Source organism: Giraffa tippelskirchi, chromosome 10, assembly GCF_054371585.1.
Source record: "Giraffa tippelskirchi isolate mGirTip1 chromosome 10, T2T-mGirTip1v1.2.pri, whole genome shotgun sequence".
NCBI classification, from domain to species: domain Eukaryota; kingdom Metazoa; phylum Chordata; class Mammalia; order Artiodactyla; family Giraffidae; genus Giraffa; species Giraffa tippelskirchi.
The window spans coordinates 101,484,856-101,503,122 of record NC_137284.1 but is presented as its reverse complement, the minus strand read 5'-3'; the positions used below and the strand labels follow the sequence as shown (position 1 = coordinate 101,503,122).

General features: G+C 38.8%; 1 protein-coding gene and 1 long non-coding RNA gene across 6 annotated transcripts in view; one reads left to right on the top strand and one right to left on the bottom strand.

Moving 5' to 3' along the window:
* LOC145524587 (uncharacterized) overlaps positions 1-2,651 on the top strand; it is a 109,914-nt gene extending 107,263 nt beyond the window's left edge. The window contains exon 5 of the long non-coding RNA XR_014067685.1: positions 2,475-2,651. This is a non-coding gene — a long non-coding RNA (uncharacterized LOC145524587). The remainder of the gene's footprint in view (positions 1-2,474) is intronic.
* The window catches only part of TMEM168 (transmembrane protein 168), a 56,368-nt gene that overhangs the window by 4,696 nt on the left and 33,405 nt on the right, over positions 1-18,267 (bottom strand). For all 5 annotated transcript variants that reach the window (XM_081537141.1, XM_081537138.1, XM_081537137.1 and 2 more), the window contains 2 exons: positions 5,335-5,477; positions 3,012-3,286 (listed from right to left, as the gene is read on the bottom strand). In XM_081537141.1, the coding sequence (XP_081393267.1) occupies positions 3,012-3,286; positions 5,335-5,477 (418 nt within the window). The remainder of the gene's footprint in view (positions 1-3,011; positions 3,287-5,334; positions 5,478-18,267) is intronic.

Sequence of the window (18,267 nt, the reverse complement as noted above, 5' to 3'; positions counted from 1 at the left end):
CTCCAGATCGTCCCAGCCCAGGGACCAAACCCAGGTCTCCTACATTGCAGGCAGATTCTTTACCAGCTGAGCCACTAGGGAAGCCCAAACTAAATGGAAAGGAAATCCAAAAGAGAGGGGATAGAGGTATACATATAACTGATCTTTGCTGTACAGCAGAAACTAACAACACGGTAAGGCAACTATACTCCAATAAAAAAAAAATGTACACACAGATAATCAAATGAAAGCACAGTGCCAGAGAACTGGCACTGGATTAGATTCTTTATCTTCAGTGGAATTCTTTCTTTAAGTATTAACCAATTTAACTGTTGGAAATGAAGTATTTGTCTTGTAATGGAAAAGCTGCATTTCATTGTGAAGCCAGAATTTGTCCCTGGCTGCTTTATTCTTCACTAAAGCATTCTCTAAGTTTTGTATGTTTAATATTTAACATATAAAAAGAAACAGGATTTTAAAAAGTCTAGATATAGCAATGATCTCAAAGCCCATACCTGGATATGGTTTGCTTGGACTTGTTCGGGATAAGCTTGTCAGTTAGCATGCTCTTCCCACTGCCTCTCAGCCTTCCTATTTCAACCTGACCCACACATCTGATATCACCAATAATGAAAATTTTTCCAGGTTAAGTCTAGCCACCACTGCTGATCTAATAATCAATCATTTTTGTTATTGTTCCAGTGAAACATGTTTGTTATTTATGTAGAGGACAGTATGCTTTACTGATTAGTCAAAAGTCAAGTCACTGGGTAGAGTTCATTATTTCTCTTTACTACAATCATATGCTTAGGAAAAAACTATAATTCATGCACTAATTAAGTGAAATAGAAATTTAAAAAATGAAATTACTTTCTTATCAAAAATAATGAAGGACATATGCATGGCCACCAAAATTATGCCCCTCCGCTTGCATTTGAGTTATTATAAGCATTGCAGTAGTAGTTTTCAAATAATCAATCCCTGCTTTCAGGTTTGAAATATATTTCTGTAAAAACTTTTGAATTGACTAAAACTTTTTCTCTTGGGCTCTGAAGTACACAGAATGCTATACTTTACCTGAATTTGAAATAGCTGTAAAGGTTAAAAAGTTATATGTTGTGTTATTAAAAATTCACAAGTTGAATAAATTATTTTATAACCTTATGCTGAAGTAGTTTTAAAGTTGACTAGTGTCTTTCATATTACAGTATTTCAAAAATGGGTGAACCATGCTAACAAAAGTATCTTCTGAACCAGAACATGCCATTTCCGTGCCTTTGTGGTTTTTACCTCTGGCAGCAACATAATACAGTGGCGGGGAGGGGGGATTTTAGGCATCAGGCACATCTGGACTTGAATCATGGTTCCATCATTTAGGAATAGTATGATCATAGGTAAGTTATGTAACCACTTTCAGCTTTCATTTCATCCTTTGAAAAATAGAGGTGACAGTATCTCAAAGAATTTCAAGTGAAGATATTAAGTTTAATAATGTGAATAAAATACCAAGCATAGTAGCTATGCTTCAAACATGCTCAGTTAAGTATTGGGGCTTCCCTAGTGGCTCAGATGGTAAACAATCTGCCTTCAATGCAGGAGACCTGGGTTCAACGCCTTATTAGTTTGACTTTTTACTCTTTCTAGACAGCCATTGACTTATTCAGTATTTGTTAGGCCAAAAAATTTGGAGAAGGAAATGGCAACCCACTCCAGTACTCTTGCCTGGAAAATCCCATGGATGGAGGAGCCTGGTAGGCTACAGTCCATGGGGTCGCAAAGAGTCAGACACGACTGAGCGACTTCACTTTCACGTTTCCCTTTCATGCACTGGAGAAGGAAATGGCAACCCACTCCAGTGTTCTTGCCTGGAGAATCCCAGGGACGGAGGAGCCTGGTGGGCTGCTGTCTATGGGGTCACACAGAGTTGGTACATGACTGAAGTGACTTAGCAGCAGCAGCAGACCAAAAAATTACAAAAATCTATTTATAATAAAACCCTGGAAACCAATCTGTCATTAAATTAGTGACACCATGATGGTTTGAAATCATGTCTATTTTAACCTTGAGTTTATTTCCTTTTTTCTGGAATTCTTGTATTGGCACTCTATCTCTGTCTTTCCATAATCTCTTTATATTTTTCTGTGAATATCTTTTTCTACTTATATTTTATGACTATTTTATTGTGTTCACGGTGTAAAACATCTAAAAAATTTTTAGAAAAAAAGGATATAATTAAGTCTAAATGAACTATTCCTAATCTAAAATAAGAAAATTACCCTTTTTGTCACGATTCATTCAATGATTTTATCCATCTACTACTTAAGGATCTCCTACTATTTGCCACTCTCTTCCAGCACTAAGCAAGTTATCTTATAAAACAAAGCCTTCAATTTACAGAGTCTCCTCTCTAGTTGGGAATACCAACAAACAAATTTACATCTAAATCTCATTTCTCCCTTGGCAAGGAGGTTTAATATCACCCCTTCTATTTTCAGATGAGAGAATTGACATGGAGAGAGTAATCTGCCTCAAACAGCAGTGGTGGGGCAAATTAGGACAGAGCTAAGGTCTCCTGACCTAAACACTACTCCAACCACATCATACCACCTGCTGCTTAAAATTATGGTGTGCTTTCTAACAAATAAAATTGAACATGTGAAGAACTATTGAAATCAGCATCTATAATCTTAAAGACTTAGAAGTATTAGTCAAATAAGTTAATCAGCTTCTGAAAAAGGTAACTATTTAATAATTCTGAAAATAGTTTAAAGGGAAACTAATTATAAGTCTCACATCAAGCAGATTTTTTTTTTTCCAATCAACGCAAAACATAATTTTCAAAACCTTTAGAGATCACTAAAATTATGCTAAACAAGTATGCCAGAGAAGAGGTAAACAAAACAGTCATATGTATACTTGGTAAACTATAAAGTGGAAAATTGAGAATTTGAAAACATTGTTTCAGTGTGAAGAACAGATTTCCACAAATAGGTGTATCTTCACAATAGTGAAATTGCCACAGGTGGACTTACCTGCAAGAGCCCACTCTCCTGTGCCATGGGTGTGCCCACTGTAATATAAAACATACGTATCATGCCTAGGCCCATCCACAGTCCGAAGTTCAAGGAAAGCTTTCAGTTTGGAATGCAGAGTATCAAAAGACAGTCCACTTGTAGAATAGTCACATCCATAGGTCTCAATCATATGATATGCAAAAAATCTTTGGATAGCGTTGAGCATGCCAGTAGACCTCAAATTTAACTCCTGTACATGTTCTGGTGGAAGAAGCGTTGGCTGACCATCAGGACTGAAAAAGGAGAAAAAAAACATCATTTTGGTGTTCATGAAGTGTTCATTCTATGTCACATTCCTATTTTTCATTTATAAGACTCCTAAGTTACTAATAACTAAATGATATAATCTTTTTTTAAAAAAACTCATCTTTTCTAAATTTTCCACAGTGCTAAGAATTACACTTGGAAAAATCAAAGCCTAGTTTCTAAAAATTATACCTCTTATCAATAAGATCTGGTGCTCTGTGACAACCTAGAGGGGTGGGATGGGGGCATTCTATGGGAGGGAGGTTCTAGAGGAAGGGAATGTATGTATACTGATGATTGATTCATGGTGTTGTATAGCAGATACCAACACAACATTGTAAACCAATTATCCTCCACGTAAAAAATAAATAAAAGTGAAAGCTGGGAGGATATCTCCAAATGTGGATTGTACTACTCTTCATTCTTTATTCACATCTTCTTACCAAATGAGATATTAAACAAGACTTTAAAAAGCAAGACTGTACTAATTTTACCCCCAAAATGTTTCAAGAACACTGGATTGGGGACAATAATGAAAGTACTTTTTTTCTTGAGAAAAAACACAGTATGGAAACAGTATTTTAAATTATTTAATTTCCATATTGAAAAATAGTCTTATAAAGTGTTCAAGTTTTACTAACTTGAGGTACACAAATGACAGAACTTATCTTTTAATAAATGACATTTTAAAACAATTATTATAATTTAGGTCCATTGTCTTATACTACTGAACACTAATTGAAGACAGGCTTGATCCTGGAATACATGTAAAATGGTACGTTGGTAAAGATGATAAACCAATTCTTAAAACCACAGGATCAAATCAATATTCGGGGAGAAAAAAAAAATCATAACTTCTATCCAGAAACTGGATTTCTAAGTAGGAATTTTGAAAACTTTACATTTGCTTCATGTATTATCCATACTATTCCGAAAATTCTACAAAAGCTTTCATTAAAAAACAAAACATTTTGTCCCATATTTCGATCATTTAACAGCCACAAAACAGCAAAAGAACAAACAATGCATTATCAAAAATTACAATAAAAATCTGTGCAAATTACTACTTTCACATATTCTTCCTAGAGAGTTGTCACAACTTACTTTATGGAATCTCTCGAAATATATTTCTTTTACTTCTCATAAGAATCTTCACCTTATTTATCAAGTCTTCAATATGGAGGAAAATATTTACTACAAATAGTCAACTTTGTGTTTTTATGTCAAATATTTAAAATCCAATAAAAACTTTATGTTCAGTTTTCTCCCACCTCTGCCAAGGAAAATATGATGACTACTTTGTCATCAGAATTCATTACTGGCAAGGAACTATTTTTATTTTTTCTATTTCAAAGGTACTTAAACTATAAAAGAAAAACTAAAATTTGGTAATGATTATAGATTGAAACAGATTAGCCACATATTGGAGTCAAAATTATTTTAATAAAACTGCCATGAGATATTTGATTTTATTGTGAATGTTTCTGAATTCCTGGTATTTGTATTATATTTTCAAGTAAATAGTATTTTTACATTCATATTCTCACTACCTCTTCATGACATTCCTCTGTCTGCATTTTAAATTAAGACACTGAAGTTCAGAGAGGTTATGATTTGCCTAAAGGAACACAGAACTAGAATTTACAATGCTCAGGTCCAGTGTACATTCTGTTACCAGTGTACATTCTATTATACTTCACCATGTGGTTTCACACTTCCTTAAACAAGATATGCCTCTCCTAAGAAAATAAAAGAATTTTACAAAGAAAATCTACTCATATTTTTATGGTTTTTAGCTAAAACATACTCTAATCACGTTTACCAAAAACAAAACTTTAATTGAACCCTTAAGATTACTACTCAGAGTAGATAAAGGTTTTTAAACATTTGGGATAAATGAAAAAAGTGTGCAAGCGTATCATATTTTGAGAATATTATAGCTTTGAAAAAATGAGCTATCATCTTATATTCATGCAAATATTAGAAGAATGTTAAGAGTCAAGGTGCTATGACTAATTACACTCGGTTACTGTACCTGCAAAAGTTGGTGGGAATCACAATAGCATATCCAACAGATGTTCCTCCTAAACAGCTACCCAATTCATGGAAGAGTCCATGAGCCATAGATTCCAAAGGCAAAACAATTAGAAACATGCTCAAGAAGATTCCATTTGTTGGCTAAAAAAAATTTAAAACAGTATGTTTACATAGCATGTGTGATTAAACTTATGTATGTGCATATGCATATATATTAATAAATCCATATTTATTCATTTTTTGCCCCTATTTCCAAAAAGGATTAAAACGATAATGATCTAAAATCCATTATAAGTTGAAAGACACAATTAAGAACACATGGATAAACAACAGAGCCTAAATTTATCTATAAGCTCCTGGACATCATAGTAAAACAAACGTAATATGCATATCGTCTTTTTAAAATTTGTCAAATACTATTCCAAACTAAAAACATATATAATATACATATATGTAACCATCTTTAATATGACAGAAAAAGAGCCAGAAAACAAATCCTTTCCTGTTTAAACCCACATGCTTTAAATCATTTTTCAAATAACACACTCATTTATCAGAGTGTAGAAAGGGTCTTTTTTTCCCCTGTGAAAAGTCCAGAAATTAAGAGAAAATTTTTAAATGTAAACTCCTTAAACTATAAAAATTCCATTCTTAAATTTACAATACACCTTTCCTTTGAAAATATCTAGACTCTTTGTAATTAAATAAAAACTAAAATATATTTATCTATACATGGACATTTAAGCAGCCTAAAAACAATGGAAAAGGGGAGGCAGGCGAAATATTAAGAGAAGGCAGATTTAGGTAGTATTTGCAATTAAAATAAAAAAGGGCCCATTTAAATGAAAAGAAAATGAAAGGATGAGTCACTCGATACCAACCTGTATCTTTACAATGTGGATAGTATTTCACCTTCTGTGTTGCTACTGCACGTATTACACAGTTAGGTGTGTAATGTGTATTGAATGAATGTGCATGAATGAATACACATTTTCTAACACTAACGAGTGGTTCATTTGATCCGAGTTTTAATAAAAAAAAAAAGGTTGAATCCCACAATGGAAAAATGGATATAGTGCCCTATTTTTGGTACACTGGTGGTAGTGGTTTAGTCGCTAAGTCATGTCTGACTCTGGAGACCCCATGGACTGGAGCCCGTCAGGCTCCTCTGTCCATGGGATTTTCCAGGCAAGAATAATGGAGTGGGTTGCCATTTCCTTCTCCAGGGGATCTTCCCCAGCCAGGGATCGAACCCATGTCTCCTGGATTGTAGGCAGTCTCCTGCACTGCAAGTGGATTCTTTACTGCCACCAGGGAAGCCTACTTTTGGTATATTCTGTGTTATCAATTACATAAATAATACAGTACATGCTCAATTTAGAAATAGAAAAATATATGATTAGATTCATTCCGAGTACCATTACCATACACAGCTAACTGTTTAAAATATGTTCAAACTTCATGCAATATATGTAATCACAAATATTTAGTCTTTTACCAAAGTGGGATGATATATAATGTTCTGCAAACTTTCTAATACACTATAAGCCTATTAATGTAATTCTAAATCATTTGTAAATACCAAATGGCATTACTATCATATTTATGAAATCTTAGCTGATTTCCTATTTGTGTATTTAGATTTCTTAAATTTTTCCTCTGTGATAAACAAAATCAGAATAAGTACTGAGTTCTCTGATGATTATATTAAATATCTTTGATCATTTGGGTTCAACTTGGGTGAAATATTTTGCCATGGGGCTGTCTTTCTATTAATGATTCACAATTTTGTTTTGCTATCAATATAAGTGTAATGTAGTCATGTTGTGTCTTGCTAAATGTTCTCCATCTACCTAAAGGTCAAGAAGGTATTTTACATTATTCTCTAAAGGTTTTGTTTTTTTGCACTTTGCTTTTAGGTCTATAATCCAAATATAGTTGATTTTTATAACAGTTCAAATTAAGTTTTTTATACGAGCACTCAATTATTTACCAATTACTGAAAATCTCAATCATTCCACATTACTGTGCTATTTTTGTCATAAATCAAGCATTCTGATATCTGCTTTTTTACTCTTATGTTCCACTGGCCTATCTGTCTATTTTTTCAAATAGTTCCTTTTGCCCACATTTCCTCCTTTCTTTCTGGGACTCCAGTAAAACACTAATGAGATTTCTCTGTATCTTCTATGAGTCTTATCCTTCCGTATAGTATTTCCTCTGTTTTTCCTCTTCAAGCTTCTACTTTCATAGCTTTCTCTGAACTATATTTTCCAGCTCACTAATGCTCACTTCTCATTTGTCTAATATGTTAAACTTGCACACTGAGTGAATTTCAGGTATTTTATTTTCTGATTCAAAAACATGTCTAAAAAGAATAAGAAAAGCCTGTCCAGTTCTTTCTCAAATCTGCCTTGTCGCTTTTTTATATTAATAGCTTCCAGCTTCCCACCATTATTTACTATCTTTGCTTTTGTTTTTACTATCTTTGCTTTTGTTTTTCAACTTGCTAAGTATGAAGGCTTTCTGTGTTTGATAATTCCAATAAACCAAGACATTTTGGTCTGCCTACTGTCTGCTTGTTCTGTTGCTTCTTGTTCTTGATGCCGTGTGAGTGAGTGAGTGAGAGAGAGAGAGATAGAATCTGGTTATATTTATGAGTTGAACACTGTATGCAAAAAAATTATTATATGACTAATTTCAGACCTGGACCTTTTCCAAGAGGATTTCTGTTTCTTCTAGGGGGCTGTGGGCATTAACATTTTATATATGTTAATCCAGGTTTTATCACTAACAGGATACAGTATCAGGATGCAAATTCATTAGAGGATGTAATGTATTTATTAAAAAATACATTTCTACTATAAACACCAACTTCTTCTTATACAACTTATGTCCAAGAGAATTTACATAGTTTTTATACTTAGCTTAATAACTATATCAGTGAGAAAAATCACTCTTATGACATAGCTTACAATTTAAAAGATGCAACAATTCTCACAACTATTACTACAGCAACTTCAATGGCTGTTTTTAAACATTACTTGTTTAACTCTTAGGTTTAATAGGTAATCATCTTATCTACAAATATTGATAATTTCATTATTTTCTTTTCAATTTCTATACCTTCTATTGCATACATTGTTCCATTATAATAGGAAATACTTTGATCAATTAAACCCTTATCCTGGAATTTGAAAGATGGTAACGATAACCCTATATGCGAGACAGAATAAGAGACACAGATGCATAGAACAATTTTATGGACTCTGAGGGAGAAGGTGAGGGTGGGACGTTCTGGGAGAATAGCATTGAAACATGTATATTATCATATGTGAAACAGAACACCATTCCATGTTCGATGCATGAGACAAGGGCTCAGGGCCGGGGCAATGGGATGACCCAGAGGGATGGGATGGGGAGGGAGGTGGGTGGGGGGTCCAGGAAGGGGAACACATGTAAACCCATGGCTGATTCATGTCAATGTATGGCAAAAACTATTACAATATTGTAAAGTAATTAGCCCCCAACTAAAATAAATAAATTTATATAAATAAATAAATAAAGTGAAATATTAAAAAAAAAAAAAAGTGGATGGGGAACTTTTAGATATGGATGGCTAACTGTACTATACCATAAATATAAGGGACTCCAGCAACTGCAAATTTTGGTATTCAGAGGAGGTACTGAAATCAATCCACTGTAGATACCTAAGGATCACTATACATTCAAATTATGTCAGCCATTTACATAAAATAATTACTTGTGGGGGGGATCAAAATGGTGGAGGAATAGGACAGGAAGCTCACCTTCCCTAACAAACACATTAAAAACACATCTACGAATGGAATGACTGACACAGAACATCTACTGAAAGCCAGCAGAAGACCTCAGACTTCTCGAGGGGCAAGAAAACCTCCATGTAACTGGGTAGGACAAAAGGAAAAAAGAAACAGAGATGGAGCCTGCACCCAGGGAAGAGCTGTGGAGGCAAGTTTCCCACACGCTGGGCAGTCCCTCACTGGCAGGGAGATCAGCCTAGACGGAAGGGAGCTTCAGAGGCTAGGAGTAGAGCACAGCGTTTGTGGAGGGCAATACAGAGTAACGTGAACAGAAGGCTGGCACTGCCACCACGCACTCCCCCGCCTAAGATGCTCATATGTTGGTGAAGTTGGGGGCTAGGTACTAAAGTACAGGCTTCAGAGGTCAGACCCAGGGAGAAGACCAGGGTTGGCTGAATGGAGACAGCCTGAAGAGGTAGCTCTGGTAGCAACAGAGCAGGTACTCAGAAGAAGCTGGGGCTGATGAGAGATATCAAGTGCCATTGTTGACAGGGTGCATAGGAAGAGGGGTGAGACCACCGTAAGAGCTCCTTGCCCTGTGACCATTCGGTAACAGGACACTGCCCACAGGGGTTCTGGGGGGCAGGCACAAGTCACTGCAGCCATCCTAGGCCCCAGAGATGGCTGGCTATGAACTGCCACTACAAGAAATAACAGCAGATGCGAAGCACTGCCACCACTATCCTGGGGGTGTGTGGACAGCAGCTGCCCACAGGAGACCCATGAGCAGTGCCAAGCCCTGCCCCTGCTGTCCCAGGAGTGTGCCGAAGAGTCGCCACCCCCAGGAGACCCAAGAGCAGGTGTCGAAGACTGCCCCCTCTGTCCTATGTGTGCACAAAGGCCTCTGAACCTGCACACCACGTATCAAGAGGGTAACGGCCAGCATACACTGAGGAAAGAGACAGACAGCATCCAAACTAAAAGCAGCCCCTTGACTCTGGCAAAGATGGCAGAGTAGAAGGACGTGAGCTCACTTCTTCTCATGAAGGGGCTTCCTTGGTGTCTCAGATGATAAAGATCCTGCCTGCAATGTACAAGGCCAGGGCTTGATTCCTAGGTTGGAAAGATCCCCTGAAGAAGGGAATGGCTATCCACTCCAGTATTCATGCCTGGAGAATATGATGGACAGAGAAGTCTAGCAGGCTACAGACCATAGGGTTGCAAAGAGTCGGACACAACTGATCGACTAACACTTTCACTTTCACGTCTCATGAAAACACCAAAATCACAACTGCTGAACAATCATCTATAAAAACACTGGAACCTATCAAAAAAGGTATTTTACAATCAAGTCAAAAAGATCGTGGAGTAGAAGGACATGCGCTCTTCTCCTGAAAGAACACCAAAATCACAACTGGCTGCTGAACAATCATCGACAGGAGAATGTTGGAACCCACCAAAAAAAGATACTCCGCATCCAAGGGCAAAGGAGAAGCTGCAGCAAGACAGCAGGAGGGGTGCAATCGTGTTTACAATCAAACTTCATACCCACCAGAGATGCCTGGAGGGCACAAAAAAAACCTTTTGCACATCAAGATGCAGGGAAAGGAACAGTGATCCTCATAAGAAACTGAGCCACACCTGCCTGTGAGCCTCCCTGCCTGTGGAGGCATGGGTCAGCAGTGGCCTGCTGTGGGGTCAGGAACACCGACAGCAGCAGACCTAGGAGGTGTGGTGTGTGGCATAAATTCTTCAGAGGAGGCTGCCACTGCATGCTAAGTCACTTCAGTCATATCTGACTCTTTGTTACCCTATGGACTGTAGCCCTCTAGACTCCTCTGTTCATGGGATTCTTTAGGCAAGAATACTGGAGTGGGTTGCCATTTCCTCCAGGGAAAATTCCCGACCCAGGGACTGAACCCACACCTCTTATGTCTCTTGCATTGGCAGGCAGGTCCTTTACCACTAGCACCATCCCTCACCTGGGAAGAGCTGCCAGGTGGGCAATACACAAACTGGAGAACAATTATACCAAAGAAGTTCTCATGCTGCTGCAAAAGTTCTAGGTTCCACAACAGACTTCCCAACCTGGGGATTCAGCAAAGGGACTGAGAATTCTCAAGGAATTTGACTTTGAAGGCCAGTGGGATTTGATTACAGAACTTCCACAGGACTGGGGAAACAGAGACTCTTGGAGGGCACAAACAAAACCTTGTGAGCACCAGGACCCAGGAGAAAGGAGCAGTGACCCCACAAAAGACTGATCCAGATTTGCCTGTGTCCAGGAGTCTCTGGTGGAGACGTGGGTTGACTGAGGCCTGCCGCGGGGTCGGGGACACTGACAGCAGCAGTCCTGGGAGGCGCACTGTGTGGCATAAGTCTTCTAAAGGAGGTTGCCATTACCATTACCCCTACCATAGATTAAGGCCAAACTACAGGCAGGGAGCACAGCCCCACCGATCAGCAGAAAACTGGATTAAAGACTTATGAGCAGGGCCTTGCCCACCAGAGGAAGACCCAGTTCTTTCCACAGCCAGTCCCTCCCAACAGGAAGCTCGCACAGGCCTCTTACCCACATCTATCAGAGGGTAGACAAAATGAAAACCACAATCCCAGAAAACTAAACAAAATGATCACATGGATCACAGCTTTGTGTAACTTAATCAAACTATGAGCCATACAGTGTAGGACCATCCAAGACTGACGGTGGAGAGTTCTGACAAAATGTGGTCCACTGGAGGAGGGAATGGCAAACCACTTCAGCATTCTTGTCTTGAGAACCCCAAGAACAGTATGAAAAGGCAAAAAGATATGGCATGAAAGATAGATAAACCCCCCAGGTCAGTAGGTGTCCAATATGCTACCAGAGAAGAGTATAAGAATAGTTCCAGAAGGAATGAAGAGGCTGAGCCAAACCAGAAACGATGCCCAGTAGTGGATATGTCTGGTCGTGAAAGTAAAGAATAATACTGCATAGGAACCTGGAATGTTAGGTCCACGAATCAAGGTGAATGGGAAGTAGTCAAACAGGAGATGGCGAGAGTGAACATCGATAATTTAGCAACCATTGAACTAAAATGGATGGAAATGGGTGAATTTAATTCATATACTATTAGATCTACTACTGTGGGCAAAAATCCATTAGAAGAAGTGGAGTACCCTGCACAGTCAACAAATGAGTTCATAATGCAGTACTGGGTGCACTCTCAAAAATGACAGAAAAATCTCAGTTTATTTCCAAGGCAAACCATTCAATATCACAGTAATCCAAGTTTATGCCCCAACCACTAATGCTGAAGAAGCTGAAGTTGAACGGTTCTATGATGACCTACAAGACTTGCTAGAACTAACACCAAAAAAAAAAATGTCCTTTTCATCATAGAGGACTGGTATGCAAAAGCAGGAAGTCAAGAGATATGTGGAATAACAGGCAAGTTTGGTCTTGGAGTACAAAATGAAGCAGGGCACAGGCTAACAGAGCTCTGCCAAGAGAACACACGGGTCATAGCAAACATCCTCTTCCAACAACACAACAGATGACTCTATACATGGACATCACCAGATGGTCAACACGGAAATTGGACTGATTATATTCTTTGCAGCCTAGGTGGAGAAGCTCTATACAGTCAGCAAAAACAAGATCAGGAGCTTACTGTGGCTCAGATCATGAACTCCATATTGCAAAATTCAGGCTTAAACTGAAGAAAGTAGGGAAAACCACTAAGCCATTCAGTTATAATCTAAATCAGATCCCTTGTGATTATATAGTGGAAGTGACAAATAGATGCAAGGGATTAGATCTGATATATGAGTGCCAGAAGACCTATGGACAGAGGTTTGCAACATGGTACACGAGGCAGTGAAAAAAATCATCCCCCCAAAAAAGAAATGCAACAAGGCAAAACTGTTGTCTGATGAGGCCTTACAAATAGCTAAGAAAAGTGAAGGCAAAGAGGAAAAGGAAACATAAACCCATCTGAATGTTGAGTTACAAAGAATAGCAAGGAGAGATAAGAAAGCCTTCTTAAGTGAACAATGCAAAGAAACAGAGGAAAACAATAGAATGGGAACGACTAGAGATCACCTCAAGAAAATTAGAGATACCAAGAGAACACTTCACGCAAAGATGGGCACAATAAAGGACTGAAAGGAAATGAGACCTAACAAGCAGAAGATATTAACAAGAGGTGGCAAGAATACACAGAACTATACAAAAAAGATCTTAATGACTCAGATAAAGACGAAGGTATGTTCACACATCTAGAGCCAAATATTCTGGAGTGTGAACTCAAGTGGGCCTTAGGAAGCATTACTATGAACAAAGCTAGTGGAGGTGATGGAATTCCAGCTGAGCTATTTCAAATCCTACAAGATGATGCTTGAAAGTGCTGCACTCAATATGCCAGCAAATTTGGAAAACTCAGCAGTGGCCACAGGAGTACAAAAGGTTTTCATTCCAATCCCAAAGAAGGAAAATGCCAAAGAATGTTCAAACTACTGCACAACCATACTCATTTCACATGCTAGCAAGGTAATGTTCAAAATCCTCCAAGCTAGGCTTCAACAGTACGTAAACGGAGAATGTCCAGATATACAAGCTGGGTTTAGAAAAGGCAGAGAAATCAGGATCAAAATGCCAACATCTGTTGGATTATATAAAAAGCAAGAGAATTCCAAAAAAACATCTATTTCCACTTCATTGACTATGCTAAAGCCTTTGTTTGGATCACAACAAACTGTGGGAAATTCTTAAAAAGATGGGAATACTAGACCACCTTACCTGTCTCCTGAGAAACCTGCATGTAGGTCAAAAAGCAACAGAACTGGACATGGAAAAATAGACTGGTTCAAAATTGGGAAAGGAGTACAACAAGGCTGTATATTGTCACCCTGCTTATCTAACTTCTATGTAGAGTACACCATGAAAAATACCAGGCTGGATGAATCACAAGCTGGAATCAAGACTGCCAGCAGAAATATCAATAACCTCAGATATGCAGATGATACCATCCTAACGGCAGAAAGCAAAGAGGAACTAAAGAGCCTCTTGATAAAGGTGAAAGAGGAGAGCAAAAAAGCTAGCTTAAAACTCAACGTTCAAAAAACTCAGATCATGGCATCTGGTCCCATCACTTCATGGGAAATAGATGGGGAAACAGTGACAAAGTTTATTTTCTTGTGCTCCAACATCACTGCAGATGGTGACTGCAGCCAAAGACGCTTGCTCCTTGGAAGAAAAGCTCTGACAAACCTAGACAGCATATTAAAAAGCAGAGACAACTCTGGGAAATTGTGAAGGACAGGAAAGCTTGGCATGCTGCAGTCCATGTTGTGATCCACACAGTCAAAGGCTTTAGCATAGTCAATGAAGCAGAAGTAGATGTTTCTCTGGAATTCTCTTGCTTTTTCTATTATCCAGTGGATTTTGGCAATTTGATCTCTGGTTCGTCTGCCTTTTCTAAATCCAGCTTGAACATCTGGCAGTTTTCAGTACATGTATTTCAGTACTGTTGAAGCCTAGCTTGGAGAATTTTGAGCATTATTTTGCTAGCACGTGAAATGAGTACAATTGTTTGGTAGTCTGAACATTCTTTGGCACTGCCTTTCTTTGGGACTGGAATGAAAACTGACCTTTTCCTAGACGGCATATTAAAAAGCAGAGACATCACTTTGCCGACAAAGGTCTGTATAGTCAAAGCTATGGTTTTTCCAGTAGTCATGTAAAGATGTGAGATTTGGACCATAAAGAAGGCTGAGCACTGAAGAATTGATGGTTTTGAACCGTGGTGCTGGAGAAGACTCTTGAGAGTTCCCTGGACTGCAAGAAGATCAAGCCAGTTAGTCCTAAAGGAAATCAACCCTGATTATTCACTGGAAGGACTGATGCTGACGCTCCAATACTTTGGCCACCTGATGCAAAGAGTTGACTCACTGCAAAACACCCTGATGTGGGAATGTTGGGAAAGACTGAAGGCAGGAGGAGAAGGGAATGATAGAGGATGAGGTGATTGGATGGTATTATCGACTCAACAGACATGAGTTGGAGCAAACTCAGGGAAACAGTGAAGGACAGGGAAGCCTGGTGTGCTGCAGTCCATGGGATAGCAAAGAGTCGGATATAACTGACTGAACAACAACAATCATAGTCAAAGAAAAATCCACAAATAAGATGATACGAGGGGTGGTTTTGTAACATAATTAAATCCCATACCCAGTGAGTAGACAGTCCACAAACTGGAATAATTATATTGCAGAAGTTCTCCCACAAGACTGAAAATCCTGAGCCCCATGTCAGGCTCCCCAGTCTTAGGGTCTGGCACTGGGATGAGGAACACCCAGAGCATTTGGCCTTGAAGGCCAGTGGGGCTTCAGTGCAGGAGCTCCATAGGAGTGGGGAAACAGAGATTCCATTCTTAGAAGGTTCAATAAGAATTCATGTATACTGGGACCCAGCACAAAGCAGTTACTCCACAGGAGCATGGGCTGGACCTACATACAAGTCTTGGAGGATCTACTAGGGATGTGGGGGCCAGCTGTGGTTCCAAGAGGCAGGGGGCAAGAACACTGGTGGCAGAGGCCCCAGAGAATATTGATCAGCATGGGCTCTCCTAGAGGCTGCCAGTTTGGCATCAAAACCTGGTCCCAACCCAACAGTCTACAGGCTCCAGTGCTGGAATGCCTCAAGCCAAACAACCAGCAGGGATAGTAACACAGCCCCAGCCATTAACAGACAGGCTGCCTAAAGCTGTACTGAGCTCACAGTCACCTCTAAACACACCCCTTGATACAATCTCACGAATGGATACAAAACAAGACCCAAATACATGCTACAAGAGACATGGAACACAAGAGACCTGCTACAAGGAACACATACAGACTGAAATTGATGAGATGGACAAAGGTATTCCATGTAAATGGAAATCAAAGTTGGAGTAGTAACACTCGTTATAGACTTTAAAGACAGTTACAAGAGACAAAGAAGGACATTACATAATGATCCAAGGACCAATTCAAGAAGATATAACAATTGCAAATACAAGTGCACCCAACGAAGGAGCAGCTCAACATATAAGGCAAATGCTAACAGTCATTAAAAGAGAAATTGACAGTAACACAGTAATAGTGGAGGACTTAAACATCCCACCTTCATCAGTGGACAGATCATTCACAAAGGGAATACAGGCTTTAAATGACACATCACACCAAATGACTTAATTGATATTTACAGATCATTTCATCTACAAATAACAGAACACACATTCTTCTCAAGTGCACATGGAACCTTCTCTCCAGAATTGATCACATGCTGAGCCACAAAGCAAGCATAGGTAAATTTAAGAACACCAAAATCATACCAAGCATCTTTTCCAAACACGATGCTATGAGATTAGACAAGATGAAGAGGTAAAAAACACAAACATGTGGAGGCTAAACAATATGCTACTAAACAACCAATGGATCACTGAAGAAAGAAGAGAATATCAAAAAACGCCCAGAGACAAACGACAATGAAAGCATGACCACCCAGAACCTATGGAATGTAGCAAAAGCAATTCTAAGAATGAAGGTTACAGTGATACAATCTGACCGCAGGAAACAATTCTCAAATAAACAAGCTAATTTTACATCTAAAGCAACTAAAGCAAGAACAGATAAAATCCAAAGTTAGTTGAAGAAATCCTAAATATCAGAGCAGAAATAAGTGAAACAATGACTAAAACCTGGTTCTCTGAAACAGAAAAAAAAAAAAAGATAAACTTTTAGCCAGGCTCATCAAGAAAAAAGGGGAGAGGGCTCAAATCAGTAAAAGCAGAAATGGGAAAGTTAACAACTGACACTAAAGAAATACAAAGGATCATAGAGATTACTAAAAACAATACAAACAACTATATGCCAATAAAATGGACAATCTGGAAGAAGTGGACAAATTCACAGAAAGGTACAATTGCCAAGGACTGAACAAAAGACGACTCTACCCATGGACATCAACAGAAGGTCAATACAGAAATGAGACTGATTACATTCTTTGCAGCTGAAGATGGAGAAGCTCTAGTCACCAAAAACAAGACCAATAACTGACTGCAGCTCACATCATGAAATCCTTACTACAAGATTCAGACTAAAATTGAAGAAAATACGGAAAACCACTACGCTATTCTGGTATGACCTAAATCAAATCCCTTACGATTATACAGTGGAAGTGACAAATAGATTCAAGGGATTAGACAGAGTGTCTGAAGAACTGTTGTACAGGAGGCAGTGACCACAACCATTCCCAAGAAAAAGAAATGCAAGGAAATCACTGCACATGGTGACTGCAGCCATGAAATTAAAAGAGGCTTGCTCCTTGGAAGAAAAGCTATGACAATCCTGGACAGCATATTAAAAAGCAGAGACATTTGCCAACAAAGGTCCATCTAGTCAAAGCTATGTTTTTCCAGTAGTCATGTGTGGGTGTGAGAGTTGAGCCATAAAGAAAGCTGAATGCTGAAGAACTGATGTTTTTGAACTGTGGTGTTGGAGAAAACTCTTGAGAGTCCCTTAGACTGCAAGGAGATCAAACCAGTCAGTCCTAAGGGAAATTAGTCCTCAACATTCATTGGAAGGACTGATGCTGAAACTCCAATACTTTGGCCACCAGATGCAAAGAGCTGACTCACTGGAAAAGACTCTGATGCTGGGAAAGATTGAAGGCAGGAGGAGAAGGGGATGACAGAGGATGAGATGGTTGGATGGCATCACCGACTCGATGGACGTGAGTTTGAGCAAGCTCCGGGAGTTGGGTGATGGACAGGGAAGCCTGGTGTGCTGCAGTCCATGGGGTCACAGAGTTGGACACAACTGAGCAATTGAAGTGAACCAAGGAGGCCTTACAAATAGCTGAGAAAAGAAGAGAAGCTAAAGGCAAAGAAGAAAAGGAAAGACATATCCATCTGAATTCAGAGTTCCAAAGAATAGCATGGAAAGATAAGGAAGCCTTCCTAAGTAAACAACGCAAAGAAATAGAGGAAAACAATAGAATGGAAAGGACTAGAGATCGCTTCAAGAAAATCAGAGATACCGAGAGAACATTTCATGCAAAGATGGGCACAATAAAGGACAGAAACGGTAAGGACCTACCAGAAGCAGAAGAGATTAAGAATAGGTGG